The sequence below is a fragment of the Pseudophryne corroboree genome, chromosome 6, assembly GCF_028390025.1.
Source record: "Pseudophryne corroboree isolate aPseCor3 chromosome 6, aPseCor3.hap2, whole genome shotgun sequence".
NCBI lineage: Eukaryota > Metazoa > Chordata > Amphibia > Anura > Myobatrachidae > Pseudophryne > Pseudophryne corroboree.
Window position 1 is genome coordinate 390,501,430 of NC_086449.1, and position 23,228 is coordinate 390,524,657.

The window sequence follows — 23,228 nt, forward strand, 5'->3', positions numbered from 1 at the left end:
CCCTCTGGAGCTAATGTCCAGTAGCCTAAGAAACCCGATCCACTCTGCACGCAGGTGAGTCCGTTTCTTCTCCCCTTAGTCCCACGATGCAGTGAGCCTGTTGCCAGCAGGTCTCACTGAAAATAATAAACCTAAACTAAAACTTTCACAAAGAGCTCAGGAGAGCCCCTAGTGTGCACCCTTCTCGTCGGGCACAGAAATCTAACTGAGGCTTGGAGGAGGGTCATAGGGGGAGGAGCCAGTGCACACCAGGTGATCCTAAAGCTTTCTTTAGATGTGCCCAGACTCCTGCGGAGCCGCTATTCCCCATGGTCCTTACGGAGTCCCCAGCATCCACTAGGACGTCAGAGAAAGACCAGAATTCATATGCTCCTGTGTGATACCACTGTATAACTTTTTGTGTTCCTGTCATAGCCTAGTGTAATTTTGTAGCTAAAGAATAGCAGCATGTATGTAATTGGGTTATAGGCCCAAGGAATCTACACAGATTACAATGCATAAAAAATACAGATATTGGGGGTCATTCAGAGTTGATCGCTCGCTAGCTGTTTTTAGCAGCCGTGCAAACGCTAAGCCGCCCTCTGGGAGTGTATTTTAGCTTAGCAGAAGTGCGAACGAAAGGATCGCACAGCGGCTACAAAAAAATATTGTGCAGTTTCTGAGTAGCTTCAGACCTACTCAGCGCTTGCGATGACTTCAGACCATTCAGTTCCGGATTTGACGTCACAAACACGCCCTGCGTTCGCCCAGCCACGCCTGCGTTTTTCCTGGCACACCTGCGTTTTTTCCGAACACTCCCTGAAAACAGTCAGTTGACACCCAGAAACGCCCACTTCATGTCAATCACTCTGCGGCGGCCATTGCGACTGAAAAGCTTCGCTAGACTTTGTGTGAAATTACATGCGCAGAATTGCCGGTTTTTCACTTAATCGCAGCGCAGCGAACATTTTCATCTAGCGATCAACTCGGAATAACCCCCATTAAACACTGTGTAAATAGACAATACCACTAAGAAAATTGTGTGAAGTTACTCACCACTCATGCATGCTTCATGAAGCGGGGATGCAGTAAAAAGTGGAGGGTTCACTTTAGCACCATAGTCCAAGAGCAGCTTGATACATTCTACACTGCCAGCAGCGGAGGCATCACAGAGAGGAGTACTACTATCAACATTTCTGGCATCCACCTATATAACAGTCCAAATATATTGGATTGGAGATGAAAATACAATGACATAAGTTGAAGTAAAAAAAAAAAAAAAAGGAAACAGTCTCTTATTTGCTATTTTGGTATTCTTTCACTAATAATGCACACAAGTGGGAATAATCTAAACAATAGTTGGGGCGATCAATCAATGGCTTCCAAGACAATGTACATACCTGCGCCCCGCTGATCGCTGCAGTGGTGCAGGCAGTAGTTAAGATGGATATATCTGGTGGGGAGGCAGCCTGCCGTGTAGCCACCTGCAGGTGGCACCCCTAGGCATGTGCCTCACGAGGTGCCCAGTGTGAAATTCGTGACTGGTGCATACACTGCCCAATGCGGCTGACTTGCAGTTTCAAAAATATTGCATTGGATGATTCAGCATGTACGACTGATCAATGTTTTGAGATTGGTCCCACAAATACACAGTACAATCATCAGGGCGATCCGCCGCCCAGATAATTGTATAATGTATGACCAGCATAACATAAAATGGGATCCGGTCAAGATGCTGGCTGTCGGGAGCCTGGTAGCCACAATCCTGACACCCGTTAGAGTAACGACGCCGGAATCACGAAAAGGTCAGGACACTGACACCGGAATCCCGACCGTGAGTGTATAGCGGGAGGATTAGTTTTAGGGACAGGGGTGGGGGGGGTTAGGTTTAGGCTGTGGGAGAGGAGAGATAAGGGTTAGCCTGTGTGGGTGTTAGGGTTAGGCACCACCAGGTAGAGGTTAGGTTTAGGCACCAAGGGGGGAGGGTTAGGTCTAGGCTGCAGGAAAGAAGGTGTTAAGGTTTAGGCAACAACGGGGAGGTTAGGGCTAGGCACCAAAGGGGGATGTTAGGGTTAGGTTGCAGGAAGGGAGGTAGGGGAGAGGGAAGAACATAGGTTGCTCACCCCTGCCCTGTCATGACTTCAATTGTCTGGATGCCGGCGTCGATATACTGAACGCCGGCATCCCAACCGCCGGTAACTCATACCCTACCCCATAAAACAATTTACTATGGGCCTAATTCAGATCTGATCGCTCGCTTTTTTGCAGCGCTGCGATCAGATAGTCGCCACCTATAGGGGAGTGCATTTTAGCTGTGCAAGTATGCGATCGCATGTGCAGCTGCCTGTACAAAAACAGTTTGTGCAGTTTCTGAGTAGGTCTGACCTTACTCAGCCCTTGAGATCACTTCAGTCTGTTCGAGGCCGGAATTGACGTCAGACACCCGCCCTGCAAACGCTTGGACACGCCTGTGTTTTTCCAACCACTCCCTGAAAACGGTCAGTTGCCACCCACAAATGCCCTCTTCCTATCAATCTCCTTGCGATCGGCGGTGCGAATGGATTCATCGTAAAATCCATCACACAGCAATGGTCCGCTTTGTACCCGTGCGACGCGCCTGTGCATTGCGGTGCATACGCATGCGCAGTAGTGCCCTGATCGCTGCACAGCGAAAAACGCTAGTGAGCGAACAGATCTGAATTAGGCCCTATGTTACTAACCTGTGCTCCTGCAGCAAGCAGCAGCTGCACACACTGAATGTGACCTTGAAGACATGCTTCATGTAGTGGTGTAATGGAATCCACCGTAACCAGATTCACACAAACTCCACTATCAATCAGTTGCTTAAGCTGTTGTGCTTGGCCTTGTCTTGAAGCATCATGAATCGGGGTCCTATCTGCCCAGTTTCCTGAATAAGAATAATCACATCAATAACATGACATGCTAAATGGAACCTTTGAGCAAAAATAAAAGGTTACACACTACAGAATCAGAGATGTTCAGAAGTGGGCATTTATGTGGGTCAGGGAATTGTATAAGGAAAGCACTGTTACACTACACATATCATTGTAGTCAAGTTAGGTCAGTGTACATGGCATCTCTACTCTATTCTGGTCACAGGCTGACTCTGTCTATGGGTGGGTAGTTCCCAGAACTGGATTTAAGGACATGGATGAGGGGAACATACTCTTTCTTCACCCATTGTTGTTGTGTCATTCATCTCTCATGTGCTTCTTTAGTCCACAGAAATCAATGCCATACTGCAACCTATAAATGATAACAAAAATGGCCTCCTTACTACTAGGCTAAGCAACTGCATGTCTGTACGGTACAATGATTTGCAGCATATGCCATTTGCTGTAGTTTTGTTATTATTTTGTTATTCACTTTTATTATGCTAAACATAAATTTCAGGTTGGGATGAGGATTTAGTGGCATAAATCAGATCTATGGCTTGCCCCTATTTTAGGGAGATAAATTGTTTTTATCATACTGGTGCATGAATGCCCGTCGAACATAACATGTATAGTGTGTGCCACTTTCAGTGTCCACTTCCCCTCAGGTGTGGTATACAAGTTCTACATTCAGTAGGTCTATAGTCATTAGGGCGACCCCATATGGTTGACAGGCACAAGGTCAACATGGACAAAAGATTGGCACTGGAAAAAGTTGACAGTGTCAAAAGGCGACATGGCAATGGTAGACACAAAAATGCTTTTTTTTTTGCATTTTTGGGGTTACTGTGGATAATTTTGGCATCTGGGAACCACCATTTGTAGAAACATGTCCCCTCATGGGCTTGCTTTGCTCGCCATGCTTTGGGCACAGTATCTCGCTTTGTTCGCCAAGACATGAATAGTCAAGGATGGAAAAAGTCCACAAACATGAAAAAACACCAACAAATGTGTGTCAACAATTGTCATGTCGACCATATGAACCTGTCGACCTTTTCCAGTTTCATACGTAGACCTTTTGTTCATGTCAGCCTTGTGCCTGACGACCATATGGGATCGACCTAATGACTGTCGACCTAATGTATGTTGACCCATAGTCTGGAGCCCCATCTCCTCTATCATGGCATACTTTGTCTCTCATATCTGTCATGTGACATACTAACCTAGCCGTCTCCGCCATGTGTCATACCGACCTGACATAAGATACTGAGAAATTTGGAGGAGAGGGCTAGCTATCAGCACATTACTGAGGAAGGTGGAATGATATGTATTGGCACCTGGGGTGAGTAGACTGATAGAGGGAAGTGACAAAGTAATGGCCCCCGTACATCTGCAATATATTGGGGCAATGCCCTGATATCTGGCGGCAAGGACAGGGGATATTACACATGTTTAAAAATCCTGATCCCCCTATCTAGACCGTTTTTGGTCAGAACCGGAGAATCTGGCATTTTTAACATGGTTCAGTTCCTTGATTCACCAACAGATCACCGATTGTCCGGACGGCGGATCAGCATTTCCAGCAAGGTCAAGGAATCGCTGTACAGATGTATGGAGGGCATGACAAAAATTGAAACTTCTGGAGATAGAATAAAATAAGATTTTACTTACCGATAAATCTATTTCTCGTAGTCCGTAGTGGATGCTGGGGACTCCGTCAGGACCATGGGGATTAGCGGCTCCGCAGGAGACAGGGCACAAAAATAAAGCTTTAGGATCAGGTGGTGTGCACTGGCTCCTCCCCCTATGACCCTCCTCCAAGCCTCAGTTAGGATACTGTGCCCGGACGAGCGTACACAATAAGGAAGGATTTTGAATCCCGGGTAAGACTCATACCAGCCACACCAATCACACCGTACAACTTGTGATCTGAACCCAGTTAACAGTATGACAAAACGTAGGAGCCTCTGAACAGACGGCTCACAACAATAACAACCCGATTTTTTTGTAACAATAACTATGTACAAGTATTGCAGACAATCCGCACTTGGGATGGGCGCCCAGCATCCACTACGGACTACGAGAAATAGATTTATCGGTAAGTAAAATCTTATTTTCTCTGACGTCCTAGTGGATGCTGGGGACTCCGTCAGGACCATGGGGATTATACCAAAGCTCCCAAACGGGCAGGAGAGTGCGGATGACTCTGCAGCACCGAATGAGAGAACTCCAGGTCCTCTTTAGCCAGGGTATCAAATTTGTAGAATTTTACAAACGTGTTCTCCCCCGACCACGTAGCTGCTCGGCAGAGTTGCAATGCCGAGACCCCTCGGGCAGCCGCCCAGGATGAGCCCACCTTCCTTGTGGAATGGGCCTTGACAGATTTAGGCTGTGGCAGGCCTGCCACAGAATGTGCAAGTTGAATTGTGATACAAATCCAACGAGCAATCGTCTGCTTAGAAGCAGGAGCACCCAGTTTGTTGGGTGCATATAGTATAAACAGCGAGTCAGATTTTCTGACTCCAGCCGTCCTTGAAATATATATTCTCAATGCCCGGACAACGTCCAGCAACTTGGAATCCTCCAAATCGCTAGTAGCCGCAGGCACCACAATAGGCTGGTTCAGATGAAACGCTGACACCACCTTAGGCAGAAAATGAGGACGCGTCCGCAGTTCTGCCCTGTCCGAATGGAAAATCAGATATGGGCTTTTATACGATAAAGCCGCCAATTCTGATACTCTCCTGGCTGAAGCCAGGGCCAGTAGCATGGTTACTTTCCACGTAAGATATTTCAAATCCACCGATTTGAGTGGCTCAAACCAATGGGATTTGAGAAAATCCAAAACTACATTAAGGTCCCACGGAGCCACAGGGGGCACCACCGGGGGCTGTATATGTAGTACTCCTTTAACAAAAGTCTGGACTTCAGGAACTGAAGCCAATTCTTTCTGGAAGAAAATCGACAGGGCCGAAATTTGAACCTTAATGGACCCCAATTTGAGGCCCATAGACAATCCTGTTTGTAGGAAATGCAGGAATCGACCCAGTTGAAATTGCGGTGATAATGTTGTGCAGTCACCTCCTTCCTGGCTTTAACCAGTGTAGGAATGACCTCTTCCGGAATGCCTTTTTCCCTTAGAATTCGGCGTTCAACCGCCACGCCGTCAAATGCAGCCGCGGTAAGTCTTGGAATAGACACGGTCCCTGCTGAATCAGGTCCCGCCTTAGAGGTAGAGGCCACGGATTTTCCGTGAGCATCTCCTGAAGTTCCGGGTACCAAGTTCTTCTTGGCCAATCCGGAGCCACGAGTATCGTTCTTACTCCCCTTTGCCTTATAATTCTCAGTACTTTGGGTATGAGAGGCAGAGGAGGAAACACATACACTGACTGGAACACCCACGGTGTTACCAGAGCGTCCACAGCTATTGCCTGAGGGTCTCTTGACCTGGCGCAATACCTGTCCAGTTTTTTGTTGAGGCGAGACGCCATCATATCCACCTTTGGTTTTTCCCAACGGTTCACAATCATGTGGAAGACTTCTGGATGAAGTCCCCACTCTCCCGGGTGTAGATCGTGTCTGCTGAGGAAGTCTGCTTCCCAGTTGTCCACTCCCGGAATGAACACTGCTGACAGTGCTATCACATGATCTTCCGCCCAGCGAAGAATCCTTGCAGCTTCTGTCATTGCTCTCCTGCTTCTTGTGCCGCCCTGTCTGTTTACGTGGGCGACTGCCGTGATGTTGTCCGACTGGATCAACACCGGCTGACCCTGAAGCAGGGGTTTTGCCAGACTTAGAGCATTGTAAATCGCTCTTAGCTCCAGTATATTTATGTGAAGAGACATCTCCAGGCTTGACCATACTCCCTGGAAGTTTCTTCCCTGTGTGACCGCTCCCCAGCCTCTCAGACTGGCATCCGTGGTCACCAGGACCCAGTCCTGTATGCCGAATCTGCGGCCTTCTAACAGATGAGCACTCTGCAACCACCACAGAAGAGACACCCTTGTCCGTGGCGATAAGGTTATCCGCTGATGCATCTGCAGATGCGATCCGGACCATTTGTCCAGCAGATCCCACTGAAAAGTTCGTGCGTGGAATCTGCCGAATGGGATTGCTTCGTAAGAAGCCACCATCTTTCCCAGGACTCTTGTGCATTGATGCACAGACACTTTTCCTGGTTTTAGGAGGTTCCTGACAAGTTCGGATAACTCCTTGGCTTTCTCCTCCGGAAGAAACACCTTTTTCTGAACCGTGTCCAGAATCATTCCCAGGAACAGCAGACGTGTTGTCGGGGTCAACTGAGATTTTGGAAAATTCAGAATCCACCCGTGTTGTTGCAGCACTACTTGGGTTAGTGCTACTCCGTCCTCCAGCTGTTCTCTGGACCTTGCCCTTATCAGGAGATCGTCCAAGTAAGGGATAATTAATACGCCTCTTCTTCGCAGAAGAATCATCATTTCGGCCATTACCTTGGTAAAGACCCGAGGTGCCGTGGACAATCCAAACGGCAGCGTCTGAAACTGATAATGACAGTTTTGCACCACGAACCTGAGGTACCCTTGATGTGAAGGGCAAATTGGGACATGCAGGTAAGCATCTTTTATGTCCAGGGACACCATAAAGTCCCCTTCTTCCAGATTCGCTATCACTGCTCTGAGTGATTCCATCTTGAACTTGAATTTTTGTATGTACAGGTTCAAAGATTTCAGATTTAGAATAGGTCTTACCGAGCCGTCCGGCTTCGGTACCACAAATAGCGTGGAGTAATACCCCTTTTCCTGTTGTAGGAGGGGTACCTTGACTATCACCTGCTGAGAAAACAGCTTGTGAATGGCTTCCAATATCGTCGCCCTGTCTGAGGGAGACGTTGGCAAAGCAGACTTTAGGAACCGGCGAGGGGGAGACTTCTCGAATTCCAACCTGTAACCCTGAGATACTACCTGCAGGATCCAGGGGTCCACCTGTGAGCAAGCCCACTGCGCGCTGAAATTCTTGAGTCGACCCCCCACCGTTCCTGAGTCCGCTTGTAAAGCCCCAGCGTCATGCTGAGGGCTTTTCAGAACCCGCGGAGGGCTTCTGTTCCTGGGAAGGAGCTGCTTGCTGCCCTCTCTTACCCTTTCCTCTGCCTCGGGGCAGATATGACTGTCCTTTTGCCCGCTTGTTCTTATAGGACCGAAAGGACTGCGGCTGAAAAGACGGTGTCTTTTTCTGTTGGGAGGGGGTCTGTGTTGCCGTGGCCACCAGATCCGATAGACCGACGCCAAATAATTCCTCCCCTTTATACGGCAATACTTCCATATGCCGTTTGGAATCCGCATCACCTGACCACTGTCGTGTCCATAAACTCCTTCTGGCAGATATGGACATCGCACTTACTCTCGATGCCAGAGTGCAAATATCCCTCTCAGCATCTCGCATATAAAGAAAAGCATCCTTTAATTGTTCTAAAGTCTGTAAAATACTGTCCCTATCCAGGGTATCAATATTTTCAGTCAGGGAATCCGACCAGACCACCCCAGCACTGCACATCCAGGCTGAGGCGATGGCTGGTCGCAGTATAACACCAGTATGTGTGTATATACTTTTTAGGGTAGTTTCCAGCCTCCTATCAGCTGGATCCTTGAGGGCGGCCGTATCAGGAGACGGTAACGCCACTTGTTTTGATAAGCGTGTGAGCGCCTTATCCACCTTAGGGGGTGTTTCCCAGCGCACCCTAACCTCTGGCGGGAAAGGGTATAATACCAATAACTTTTTTGAAATTAGCCCTTTTCTATCTGGGTTAACCCACGCTTCATCACATACATCATTCAGTTCCTCTGATTCAGGAAAAACTACAGGTAGTTTTTTCACCCCCCACATAATACCCCTTTTTGTGGTACTTGTAGTATCAGAGATATGCAAAGCCTCCTTCATTGCCGTGATCATATAACGTGTGGCCCTACTGGAAAATACGTTTGTTTCTTCACCGTCGACACTAGATTCAGTGTCCGTGTCTGGGTCTGTATCGACCGACTGAGGTAAAGGGCGTTTTACAGCCCCTGACGGTGTCTGAGACGCCTGGGCAGGTACCAACTGGTTTGACGGCCGTCTCATGTCGTCAACTGATTTTTGTAATGTGCTGACATTATCACGTAATTCCATAAACAAAGCCATCCATTCCGGTGTCGACTCCCTAGGGGGTGACATCACCATTACCGGCAATTGCTCTGCCTCCACACCAACATCGTCCTCATACATGTCGACACACACGTACCGACACACAGCAGACACACAGGGAATGCTCTATTGAAGACAGGACCCCACTAGCCCTTTGGGGAGACAAAGGGAGAGTTTGCCAGCACACACCCAAGCGCTATAATATATATGGGAACAACCCTATATAAGTGTTGTATCCTTATAGCAGCTTAAATATAGTAATATCGCCAAAAAAAGTGCCCCCCCTCTCTGTTTTACCCTGTTTCTGTAGTGCAGTGCAGGGGAGAGTCCTGGGAGCCTTCCTCACAGCGGAGCTGAGCAGGAAAATGGCGCTGTGTGCTGAGGAGAATAAGCCCCGCCCCCTATTTCGGCTGGCTCTTCTCCGGAGTTTGTGAGATCTGGCAGGGGTTAAATACCTCCATATAGCCTCAAGGGCTATATGTGATGTATTTTTAGCCATAAAAAGGTATTATACATTGCTGCCCAGGGCGCCCCCCCAGCGCCCTGCACCCTCCGTGACCGCTGTGTGAAGTGTGCTGACAACAATGGCGCACAGCTGCAGTGCTGTGCGCTACCTCAGGAAGACTGAAAAGTCTTCTGCCGCCTGCTTCTGGACCTCTTCCATCTTCGGCATCTGCAAGGGGGGTCGGCGGCGCGGCTCCGGGACGAACCCCAGGGTGAGACCTGTGTTCCGACTCCCTCTGGAGCTAATGGTGTCCAGTAGCCTAAGAATCCAATCCATCCTGCACGCAGGTGAGTTCACTTCTCTCCCCTAAGTCCCTCGATGCAGTGAGCCTGTTGCCAGCAGGACTCACTGAAAATAAAAAACCTAAAAAACTTTTTCTAAGCAGCTCTTTAGGAGAGCCACCTAGATTGCACCCTGCTCTTACGGGCACAAAAACCTAACTGAGGCTTGGAGGAGGGTCATAGGGGGAGGAGCCAGTGCACACCACCTGATCCTAAAGCTTTATTTTTGTGCCCTGTCTCCTGCGGAGCCGCTAATCCCCATGGTCCTGACGGAGTCCCCAGCATCCACTAGGACGTCAGAGAAAATGTATTAATAGTGGGGGTCATTCCAACATGTTCGCACGCTGCTGTTTTTCGCAGCGCAGCGATCAGGTCACTACTGCGCATGCGTACGCACCACAATGCGCAGGCGCGTCGTATGGGTACAAGATGGATCGTTGCTGAGCAATGGATTTAACAAAGAATCCATTCGCACAGCCGATCGCAAGGAGATTGACAGGAAGAAGGCGTTTATGGGTGTCAACTGACCGTTTTCTGGGAGTGTTTGGGAAAACGCAGGCATGTCCAAGTGTTTGCAGGGCGGGTGTCTGACGTCAATTCCGGGACCAGATAGGCTAAAGTGATCGCAGCGGCTGAGTAAGTTCAGACCTACTCAGAAACTGCACAAAATGTTTTTGTACCGCTCAGCTGCAGAGGCGTTCGCACACTTGCAAAGCGAAAATATACTCCACTATAGGCGGTGACTATCTGATCGCAGCGCTGCAAAAAGTAGCTAGCAAGCGATCAACTCGGAATGACCCTCAATGTCCCCCATACATTTGCAGCCACGATGCACTGACCCAGCGGCACTGCCGATCCGCCAACTGGCAGCCAGCGATCATCGGTGATCCGTTGGGGAAAGGAAACCTGTTAAAGATGCCAGTTTTCCTGATCCTGATCAAATACAGATGGGGTCGAAAAAACAGGATTTTTTTTTTTTTTTTACATTTCCGATACCCCGTCCTGGCCGTCAGGGGATCGGGCACTGACCCAATACAGCTCAGATTTATGGGGGCCATTAATTGAATACAAAAACAACACAAGCAACGCTAGGTGCAGCACCTAAAAAAAAAAAGTATCACACATATATACACATACGCATAAATGCAACCAACCTCTATGTATGAGGATGGATATAGACATATTTTCTGACAAAGAAATTATCTTTGTATTAGTAATATTTATATTTACTTGGCATTAGACACATATACATGCAGTATATATATATATATATATATATATACATATATATGTGTGTGTGTGTGTGCGTAGATATGGGATTCTGAAGATTTAGGACATGCACTCTACAATTGTACCAACCTATGTATTCACCTCCCCTATAAATCATGAGTGGTAGTATCTGAATGTATGATATTAGCGATAAGAAGCGAAGACAAAAAGAGAAAAAAAGAGACTGATGACAATGCTGATTTGACAGCTCCCTGTGTTTACTACTAGTACAGTCCATACCCTACTGACACCGCGATACCCGGAACAGGTATGTAGCAGCACACCAGTTGTGATAACGTTAGTAACATAGCACTCGGGTTTCCTACCGATGTCTCCTATTACGGGGCCCCTGATCGCCGCTGGGGCAGGTAAAAGGGCTGCTCCAGTTTCCATGACAACGACGACCCGGAGCTGCGCTCCCGGCACATGTAGAAGCAGCGACCAAGAGATGCCGGTGACGTCAGCGTGATCGCTGCTAATACGCAAAGGATGTAGGGAGATGTAGTCCTCTGGCTAATGCCGCGTGAATGTACCCGGAAGCGGAACAGGAACCCGCTCTCTCTCCTCTCAGATTAGCCTGTGTGTCTTCTTGTCCTTTACTGCTGCGTCACGTGTCTGCCATTGTGTGTACTGTAAAATGCTTGTGTGATAATTCCCGGAATATTCCCCACACGCACTGGTGGCATATGGGGCTGCTCGATGTGACCTGGCCATCGGGACATAACAACATATTCATATTGGCTTTGCGACTGCGGCTCACACTGTGCTGAACTGTAGTAATAAGGGACATCTATGCAACGTGCGGTGACTTTCACTGAGAGGGTTTATTTCGGCGCAAATGTAACATGATGCAGATGCGTGCAGCTTTCATTTGTACGTCCTATGGCAGCAGTCTATGAATTTGGTTGTGTCACTAGCCGCACTGCTTCTGTACTGTATCTCTTATCATGTACACTTCATAATACTGGTGCTCGGGTCACTGTTTAGACTTTAGAAGCATACATACAGTACATCATCCATGCATCAGGGAGCTACTTATAGCATTATGCTCTGTGTTGCCGCACGGCATATAGACATAGCGATAGGGCAGGCTTCCTTTTATTTTGAACAAACGATGTTAAAAGTTTTGGTTATTAACTTTACCAGTATCCAATACATTTTTCATTACAATGTAAACATTTATTATGAATATAACAATTTGCTAAGACCTCTCCTGTCTCCAACACACCACCCTTCCCAACAGCACCAATTGCCAGAGCGATGAATATCACTTGACCAGTTTATTATTAACGTTTACTTATATAGTTCCAGCATAGTCCATTGAGATTTACAATTGAGAACAAAACAGTTATAAAACAAGACCGGCTAATAACACAGAGAGGTCATAGGACCCTGCTCGCATGTTTATACTCATAGATAATTCCCATTCAAACAATTTACTACAAAATAGTGAATAATTTCTACATATAAGCAACAGAACTTGAAAAAAGAATGAAGATAGTCTAGCTTTGCAAGTGTTAGTGTGGAGTGTTGCCTATGATAGTAGAATTGTTGACCCCATGACGGTTCCCAATTAGCTGCACATGGTACTCTGTCACATACAGCAAGCAGTATCTGCCAAATTTTCAGCTACCAAATCTCCTTTATTAGGAAATTACGTGTAGAATTAGGATTTTAATGGTAACATATTATATATCTCATAAACTGAATTGTGCATTTATATGTGATTTGGCTAAATGCCACACTTAAAGACAAGTCTCCTGTACACTCGACAGTTGTGTATTAAACCTTCATACCATGTTACAAAATTTGGAAGACCACTGATCCATTGTGACTATTGTCTTAAATATGTGAGTGAAATTGAAATGACTGTGTAGTGTAATTGTTGATATTTGTTAGGTAAAATGCACTTTCTCTATCTAAATTAGTAAGCTTTAAAGGTAATGGGTGACAAATACATGCAACTTTTAATCATACTTGTACATGAATTCCAGCGAAGGTGATTCTGCAGTCATTCTTTATATCTTCACACAGATGGTTACGTTATATTGATGATGCATTTCTAAGCCACATGGATCTATATTAGTGTAATAGAGCTTTTGTAAATGAATCTAAAGGTTATGTATTATGTTGTGACAAACAAAAGTATAATTTCTTTATATGTTTTTAGAAACAATGATTAGAATTCTATATTCAGGTAACGCTAAATTGTAAGTGTATTTTGCCAAATCTTTTTCGTTTTCACTTCACTCCTGAAATAATCCATGATGAAATGCAGAACTATTATTGAAAGTAAAACAGATCTAAATCTTGAGTTAGAATGTAACCAGCATCATATCCATATTTACCCAAGTGCTGCCCCTTGCCAGCCCTTAATTAGCATAATTGGAAATGGTAGCTTCTTCTAAGGTCAGTTTCATTGATCTAGGCTGAGCTTTGTTTAAGGGCTCTTGCCAAACCTTCTTAGGCACCACAAATCCTTACTGCTCCACTATGGGCAGTATGGAAACAAAAAAAGATTTTCACCTTATAAATACAAACTGTACTGCGGCAATACAGTCACAATCACATTTGAGAGGGTCAATAGACAGGGATTTTCTGAGCATTCTATTTCTCCTCTAGCCAGGCAGCATGATGACAGGGCCTCCTCTTGTGAGAATGAATCTACTCAGTATATAACCCAATATATACCATATATAAATATACATAAAATGCACAGAGGACATTAGTCTGCACATGCACTTTTTTCACTGTATAATTGTATTTTCTGGGGCACAAACAAATGAGGAATCTACTCATTGTACACAGTGGGGGTAATTCCAAGTTGATCGCAGCAGGAATTTAGTTAGCAATTGGGCAAAACCATGTGCACTGCAGGGGAGGCAGATTTAACATGTGCAGAGAGAGTTAGATTTGGGTGGGTTATTTTGTTTCTGTGCAGGGTAAATACTGGCTGCTTTATTTTTTACACTGCAAATTAGATTGCAGATTGAACACACCCCACCCAAATCTAACTCTCTCCGCACATGTTAAATCTGCCTCCCCTGCAGTGCACATGGTTTTGCCCAATTGCTAACTAAATTCCTGCTGCGATCAACTTGGAATTACCCCCAGTGTCTTACTAGCCTCATGACGCCTATGTTTCTCCAGCCTTATGTCCTCTTTGTGTCACTCCTCTGTTACTCCATCTCATCTCTGTCCCCCTCCCCACCATCTCCCCTGACTCTGACCACTGGGGTGTTACAATTTAGGGGGCATGTCTTCACCTCACCTTTCCATCAATGCCCCCCCCCCCCCCCCACACACACACACACTTACAATTCCTATCTCTATGCCTCCTTTCCCAGTTGGTGAAGGAAAGCAGCTAGTGGGGTGCCTGCTTCCTATACATATTGTCACGATCCGGGTATCTGGACGCCATTACTTACCCTTCAGATGCCTCCTAAGGCTGGCTCAGCGCTCCAGGACCGGATCCCATCTGTTATCCTGATGTTTACATTCCTGCATCCTCTCCTGTCTCTCTGAGACGCGGTCACAGTAAACGCCTTATTACATCTGGCATGGCGTCTCCCGCGGCCTCCGCCGCCGTCCCTGAGTTTCTGCATGCAAAGTGTCCGAGTGGCGATTACGTCAGCCGCGGCCTCCGCTGTGCCCGCGTGGTTTGGATGTGCATTCATCACTCTGGCGTCTCCTGTGGCCGGCGCCGCCATTGCTGCTTCAATTCTCACATGGATTACAAACCAAACTTCCCTCCAAGTGTCTGCATGGGCGCAGCCATCTTGGATTTTGTCATCTGATCATTTCCACCAATCTGCTGTCTGTATTGTTGATTTGCATAATTGCCTAGCCAACCCCTTCCTTGCTGCAGGTATAAGTAAGCTGTGCCTGAGCAAGGAAGGCGTCAGTGCTTTGGTTGTCTAACCTAGTTCCAGTTTGTCTCTCTCCGGTGGTTGTCTTCCAGGTTCCAGCTCCTGTCTCCAGACTTCTGCTATAGAGACCCGCACCAGCATTCCATCTGCGGTGTAGCCTGACTCTCCGATCCATTCTGGACTCACCTGTTTCCAGCTACAACAATCACCAGCTTCCAGCAGTGTACAGCTTCTCTTAAAGGGCCGGTGTCCTTTCTGCAGTTTACCACTCTCCACCGGTATTATTATTTCACCGCTCTCAAACAATCACCTGCTTCCAGCCCAGCTTCCAGCAGTGTATAGCTTCTCTTAAAGGGCCGGTGTCCTTTTCTGCAGTTTACCACTCTCCACCGGTATTATTATTTCACCGCTCTCAAACTCCAAACTTCATTATTATTTCATCGCTCTCAAGTTCGTTTATTATTTAACTGGTTCCAGCCAGTATCCACTCCGTACCAACAACAGTCTGGTTCCAACCAGTATCCACAGCAGCCGTTTTACCTTCAGCAGCCCAGCCTTTCCTGGAACATCAGCTGGTACGATCCTGGGTTCTCTCCATTGCTACAGTCAGGCCTGGTAAGGACTTTCCAACTAGAAGATTATAAGAACTGTCTCACACTACCAGTGCCTGTGGCCCTTACCACCCTGTAGTACCCAGGAATTGTATTTATCCTCTGTTGACTTTTATGTTTCCTTTTACTGCTGCTGTGTTACGGAGTTTGTCATAATAAACATCATTGACTTTTATCCTGGTTGTCGTGGTCACGCCTTCGGGCAGTTATTCTACATGTTACTTACACTTACATGTCTAGGGGTCTGATACAACCTCCCAGGTTCCGTTACATCTCAGCCCCTACAACTGAGGCTGCCTCCCGTCAGCTCAGGCCCTCAGTTGTGACACATATAAGTTAGTAAAATTCAGAGGCGGTGTACAGTCTCAGAAGATGTTCAGGATGCATGTTAAGTAGCTAGACCAGTGTTTCACACAAATACTTTTGTCAGGGTGCAATCATGTTCAAAGTATTTGTTAATATTTAGTATTTGTAGTTTTTGAGATCGATCGCCTCCTCTCTATTCGATTTTGTGTGTGGACAAAAGTAATTTGTAACAAAGAAGGCATCTGCATTACAGTTACGCACTACTTCTTAAATGTGCTGGAAATACTGGATTTGTGTGTATACATAGAAAAAAGAAATAATAAGAAAGGCTCAACCTAACCCACAATCAAAAATGCCCTGGTGCACAACACAATCAAAGCAGATATGACTATAATAGTATTAAATAAAAAATAAAAAAAATTATATATATATGTAATGAGAACAGTAGTATAGTCTTGGCAGAACAGCAATGTTTTGGTTTTCTTCAACCGTCGCACCAGCAGCAGGAACGTGTGCTCAGCCAGCCTCACAGTTGACCAGTATGAGGGGCAACAGGTGCCCAATATGAGGTGATGTCGATAGTGACAGTGATAGCGACAATTATATATAGTGACAGTGACACAGATAGTGATATATAGTGATACAGTGATTGTGATACAGATGGTGATACATATGACAAAGGCACAGTGACAATAATATATAGTGATACAGACAGTGATAGTGAGTTATATAGTGACGATGATACATAGTGACAGCGACAGCAGGTTCAATCCCAGGTGATACTATAGTATCTGCACCATGCAGGGATGGATCCAGGAGAAAATTACAGGGGGGGGGGGGGGGGTAGCAGTGGTATGTAAATTTGCACTCGCCGAAGGCGAGCGCACTTACAGAAAGGGGTGTGACTTTGCTAGAAGGGTCTAGGCCTCACATGACAGAGAGAGAGTGACTGGTAGTGAGTGACAGGCATTGGGTGACCAACAGAGTCAGTGAGTGATGTTAGGGAGAAGGTGATAGGCAGTGGGAGACGGAGAGAGGGTGACTGTCAATAGGTGATGGGGAGAGGGTGAGTGTCAGTAGGTGACAGGGAGAAAGTGACCAGCATTGAGTGACGGAAAATGTGACAGGCAGTGGGTTACGGAGAATGTGATGGAGAGAGGCAGTGGGTGATGCCAGGGAGAGGGTGACTGGAAGTGGGTGATAGAAAGAGGCAGTTGGTGACGCCAGGCAGAGGGTGACAGGGAGAGGATGACAGAGTGGGTGACGGAGAGAGGAAGTTAGAAAGTAACGGGCAGAACTGCAGGCGACAATGGAGTAAGTTTTCGCTGGGCTCCAGCCCTGAAGGGGGCACCTTCTCCATAGTCTCCCGTTCCATGTCTGTCCTGTTATTACAGAGCAGACCGTCGATCTGCAGCCTCGCTTCTCCCCTGTGCTCTGGTCGTAGACATCATTAAACATCTGACCATGACCCTGAGCGTCAAGGGAGAGGAGCCGGGAGGGGATCCGGTCTCTAGGTCGACAATGTCTAGGTCGACCACTATTGGTCGACAGTAAGTAGGTCGACATGGTTTCTAGATCGACCGGGACTCTAGGTCGACGTACTAGGTTGACATGACAAAAAGTCGACATGAGTTTTACAAAAAAAATCATTTGTTGAACTTTTTCACACTTTACAATCCACGTGGACTACAATTGGAAACAGTAACCTGTGCCGAGCGCAGTGGTAGCGGAGCGAGGCACCTTGGAGGGGACGCGATGCACTAATTGGGGTTCCCCGGCACTCTGAAGAGAACGACTCTAATTGTTTTTAAAAAACTCATGTCGACCTTTTTTCATTTCACCCTAGTACATGTCGACCTAGAGCCCCTTTCAACTTAGAACCCCTGTCGACCTACTTACTGTCAACCAATAGTGGTCGACCTAGACACTGTCGACCTAAGTCTAGTCTATCTAACATATCACACCCAGCCGGGAGACAGTGTGGGCTTGTATAGAGGAGGGTGGTGTAGCAGTAAACAGTGTGTGGACAGTAATCCGGAGAGCCGCAGCAAATAACGCAGTGCTGCTAGGGAGCTAGAGAACAGGGAGACTGGATACAGGCACAAGGTGGGCTGTCATCGGGCTAAGTGAATTGCCATAAGGGAATCTGCACTATTAAGGAGGGATAGTCATTAGACATTTAAATGGGCACTCACCATTAGATGCAAGAAAAGCCAGTCACATTTATTAACTGACATAAATGTAGGTCAACGTTTAAGTCCCCCAAGGACCTTTTTTAAGACATCAGCATGTCACCTCCTCCACTCACCTTCCCTAGGAGTAAGGCTGGATATCTGCAGATCAGTCGATCTGCAGTTGGTGGTTGTTCATGCACACTGACCAACCACCACTGCCATCTGCAGATATATCTGTGTTTGGGGACATCGGCTAATTAATTTTTCCTCTGTACACACTGGCAGATCGTTGTCATGAAATGTGTCAAATCTTCTTGCAATTTACATAATGGGCTGGCCTTCTAAAGAGCACTCAGGCAAAGGAAACTGTCCCTTTAGTCTCCTGTGATGCTTTGCAGCTATAACAGCAATTGCGTCAAAGTACCTTGTGTCATTTTGCCAAATAAAAATAAATACTATCTTCGTTTAGATCTACAATAAAGATGATTATATGGGTCAGGGATGTGGCTTTGGGATCCTAAGATGGTGGCCACATTAGTGCAGCTCTCTCTCGTGTTTTAAAATTCCTTCCCTGCTGCCCACTTCAAGCTGCAAATAATATAGTATACATGTTGAGTAGCCCATATCCAAAATGCTTCGGACCAGAAGAATTTAGGATATCAGATTTTTCCATGTTTTGGAATAATTGCATACCATAAGAAGATACCATGGCGATGGGACCCAAGTCTAAGCACATAATACATGTATGTTTCATATACTGTACACCTTATACACACTGCCTGAAGGTCATATAATACAATATTTGTAATAACTTTGTGTATTAAACAAAGTTTGTGTACATTGAGTCATCAGAAAATAAAGGTTTCACAATCTCAGTCTCACTCCAAAAATTCTGTATTTCGGCATATTTGGATATGGAATACTCAAACTGTATTGTATAGTATAAGCTCCTGGGTTACACCAGGAGAGAACAGTAGTATTTGCTCCTGGGTTACATAAGGAGAGAACAGAAGTATATGCGCCTGGGTTACACCAGGAAAGAACAGTAGTATTTGCACCTGGGTAACATCAGGAGATAACAGAAGTATATGTGCCTGGGTTACACCAGGGGAGAATAGTAGTATTTGCGCCTGGTTACACCTGGAGAGAATAGTAAGTAGTATTTGCGCCTGGGTTACACCAGGAAAGAACACTAGTATATGTGACTGGGTTACACCAAGAAAGAACCGTAGTATATGCGCCAGGGTTATGCCAGGAGAGAACAGTGCTATATGCACCTGGGTTACACCAGGAGAGAACAGTGGTATATGTGCCTGGGTTACACCAGGAGAGAATAGTAGCATTTGCACCTGGTTACACCAGGAGAGAACAGTAGTATTTGTACCTGGGTTCGTACCATATGCACAATATCTGCACAGATAACACTGACCATTGTTCCTAGCAAGCAATATTTCTAAATAAATGTTAGATAAGGAAATGTGTACTCATGGGTCAAATACCAGGGGCTGCAAGATGTCTAGGTAGCCCTGCCTGCTGTAGAGATAGGCCAGTAAGCTCTGATGATGCAAAATAGACCTTCCACCAAGTCACAGCTCCCGCTGTCAGGAACACCTGCATTAACCCCCTCAAACACACAAACGTCACTGCAGGAGGACAGGACAGCCGTTGATCAAGCTAGATAATTAAACACAGTATGCTCAATCTAGTAACATGATCTGAGGCTCCTTAAGCCTTATGTCCTAAAAACAACACCCATTGATTATCATCACTTAAGTGTCTCATTGAATATCGTCAATCCTGTCTCCAATCAGTAAAGCCTATAGTCAGAATCATGTGCAGTGCATGCTGAATATATTATACAGACCACCGTGCTGAACCCGTATGGGTCATATTACTAGATTGAGCATACTGTGCTTAATTATCTAGCTCAGCAATTGTCTATACTACAGTGGATTGTGAAGGTATTCTCATTGTCTCACAACTCTTTTGAATGGCCAGGTTATTCATGCCCAGATGGTACAGGCTATAAATAAGAAGATCTACATTTGGTCGTGTTACATGCAGAGATACAGATAATTGTTACACTGTACCAAACGGTTAATCTTCATAGCAGACTGTTGTTTAGAAGTTATGCTAATACAAAGATACATTTTGGTGTGTTACAAATGTAACAGATGTTTGTTACATTACACTGGAAAGCAACACTATTTAATTTATAATACATCTGATTATATGTGCTTCTCATGATGTATTAACTTTATGTGTCTAGTGGAACAGCTTAGGCTGCAAATATTAAATCCGCACGCTCTTCCTATCCGTACACCCACTGTTTTATGCACATACTTACCTATATTCCATATCCGGGCCTCCCGGGTGTGAGTAGGTCTCTCATCAGCTGCGCTGGTGTTTAGACATCAGCCGAAAGCAGAAATGAAGTCACTTACCTGCATAAGCCTTGATACTTTCTTGCTTTTCCATAGATAGTGTAAGTAGGGATCTCTCAACCCGTATTCAATGCCGAGGCAAATACGGGACAGTAGAATCCAGAAACCAACATAAAAGCCTTGCCTGTCTATTCTGTTCCATCAAATACAGACAACCGATTCTCTATGCATTAATATTTGGCTGAGGCCAATAATAAGAAATTGAACCTGTGTACACTTTTAAGAATGTCGTGTCTTTATATGTTGTGAGTCAATATTTCGCCTTTTTAATCAATGTTTTGGAATACTTTGGTACTCCAGTTTTTATTGTATATTGAATTATTAAAAGTTAAGTTTTAGTTGCCATCTGTTCCCTACGTAAATATCCATAACTTTGATTGAAGATGTATCTGAGTGCCCCACTCTAGGAGAGTCTATTTGGACACATCTTGGCGTATTTTTTTGTCTTTGCTGTATATCTCACACTGTCAGGGAGCATCCGAGTGTCCAAATTATAGTCTATCTCTGTGCATATTTGGACACAGGCATGCCTAGCGGCAACCATTAAACTTATAGAAGAGACAACTTGCTGTATACACCCTAACCGGTTTAACCTAATGGTTTAATAATGCCTGGGTATTGTTTATAACTCTACATAATTGAGAGACAACTATTTTGTAAAGTTTTCTGGCGGAACAAAGACAACTTAACCTTACAATACACAACCTTTGTAGTACTTACACACTGGGACAGGATTCAGGAGGACTCGCTGAGTGTCTCTCTGTCCAGTCCTAAATGCTCTTATCAGATAACAGGATACACAGGACCCAGACACATCAATCTAGCCTGCTGTGTATGGGAGGATCCTTGGGTCACTTACAGCCCTCCCCCTCGTAACTCTCCTCTGGTCGGGAAGCTCTGTCAGCAGCTCCTGATACTGAATCTCTGTCTGCACTGCACACTGTCCTGCTCGCATTCTGGCTGCCCAGGTTCTTCCTTATGCTGCTGCCAAGCTGGAGAGCTGGTAATGTCAATGTGCTCCAGACGGGGGAGCCCGCTGACAGAAAGGGTTCGGAGTACAGTGTACCCTGTGCCCCTACTTTAATCTGGCCGTGGACAGGGCTATAAATAACTGTATAATAGTTACTGGTCTGCTGTTATCCTTATGAAATAAGCTGATATATATATATATATATATATATATATATATAAAAAAATATATCCAGTCAAAAAGTAGAAGCACTCACCAGTCTTCTTATAATTCTCATTATTTATTAGCAGCAAAGCATCAGTAGAGGGGTGTAATCGACGTTTCGGTTCCCAAGTGGAACCTTTGTCAAGATCATACAATGCAGTGAAATGTTTCCTTATAAACCCCATAGTGACCCTCCCCCTAATTAATGTAATTAATTCATTTCCAACAATCCACCAGCATCAAACATCAATAAAGTGCATATCCAGGACAATACAGTTACAGACAAATCACACACATAACATATATTAAAAAGCAGAAATCCATATAAACCGAATAGACATAGAATTCACCATTGCTTACTGTATTCAATGTCAGGGAGCTTGCTGATGAAGATATTAAAACACCATAGTGAATTTAATATGGCTATTCGGTAATAGTCACATGGAGTCAGCAAAACGTGAGCCTATAAGACATATTACTTAATAGTTTTTAAATTATATAGATAATTTTGCTATATATTTAATATCATCTCTGAGTTGTTAATCATATTCCACGATTAAGAATAATGAGACATAATAATAATAATACTAAATAATATTTAAAAAAAGTAATAATAATAATCATAATAATATTAACCCGAGCATGGACACAGACTACTCTTCATTGGAAACCACAAAAAACAAAAAACAAAAAACGAAAAAACGTAAAAAAGAAAAAAGAAGAAAAAAGATATATAGTATAAAAAAAATCTGAAATGCATTCAGAGCCATAGGATATTTTTCTTTTTATTCCATATATATTTGGAGAGTTATTCCAGAAAAATGCCATATTGAATGCCCTCATTCAGGCCTCTGGGGCGTATAGTATCCAGTCGGAAAATCCAAGATGCCTCACATTTGAGCAATAGTTTTGCCCTATCACCACCTCTCTTCAAAGGAGCTATACGGTCAATAATCATACATTTCAAAGAAGCCAGATTGTGTTTTGCCTCAAAGAAGTGCCTTGCAACAGGCTTGTCTGAATGTCCTTCTTTTAATGCCGCCCTGATGGATAATCGGTGATTTGCCATCCTTTCACGGAATGGGCGCACCGTTTTACCCACATACATCAGGGAACATGGGCATGTGAGTGTGTAGATGACGAAGTCAGAGGTACAACTCACTCGCTGGCTAATTTTGATCTTTTGACCTGTGTGTGGGTGATGGAAATATTCCCCGGAGTTCATGCTCCTGCAAGTTGTGCAGTTCACACATCGAAAACACCCCTTCTTTTGTACCGATAGCCAAGAACCAGGTTCTGTTCTTAATGGTCTATCCGGCTGCATGAGAATGTCCTTTAGATTCCGTCCCCTTCTAAAGCTGATAAGAGGCTTTGCTGGTAGGTATTTACAGAGAGCTGGATCACTTTTCACCACCGGCCAGAGGTTTTTCACTGCTCGTCGAACCACAGGACCCGCCGTGTCGAACATTGTTGTGACCACAAAAGGATTTTGAGGTCTACATTGTTTTCTGGTGTTTCCTGTTGAAAAAATCTTAAAGGCTTTTTGTATGCAATGATCAATAGTCT

General features: G+C 45.2%; 1 protein-coding gene across 2 annotated transcripts in view; it reads right to left on the reverse strand.

The window, feature by feature from the left end:
• ASB13 (ankyrin repeat and SOCS box containing 13) overlaps nt 1-11,752 on the reverse strand; it is a 72,453-nt gene extending 60,701 nt beyond the window's left edge. Inside the window, exons 1-3 of one of the 2 annotated variants that reach the window (XM_063926778.1) lie at nt 11,411-11,752; nt 2,700-2,887; nt 1,036-1,186 (exon numbers count right to left, since the gene is read on the reverse strand). In XM_063926778.1, coding sequence (XP_063782848.1) covers nt 1,036-1,186; nt 2,700-2,887; nt 11,411-11,477 — 406 coding nt within the window. In that variant the 5' untranslated portion in view covers nt 11,478-11,752. The remainder of the gene's footprint in view (nt 1-1,035; nt 1,187-2,699; nt 2,888-11,410) is intronic. The other variant, XM_063926777.1, reaches the window with a different exon arrangement.
• Nucleotides 11,753-23,228: the final 11,476 nt, after the last annotated feature.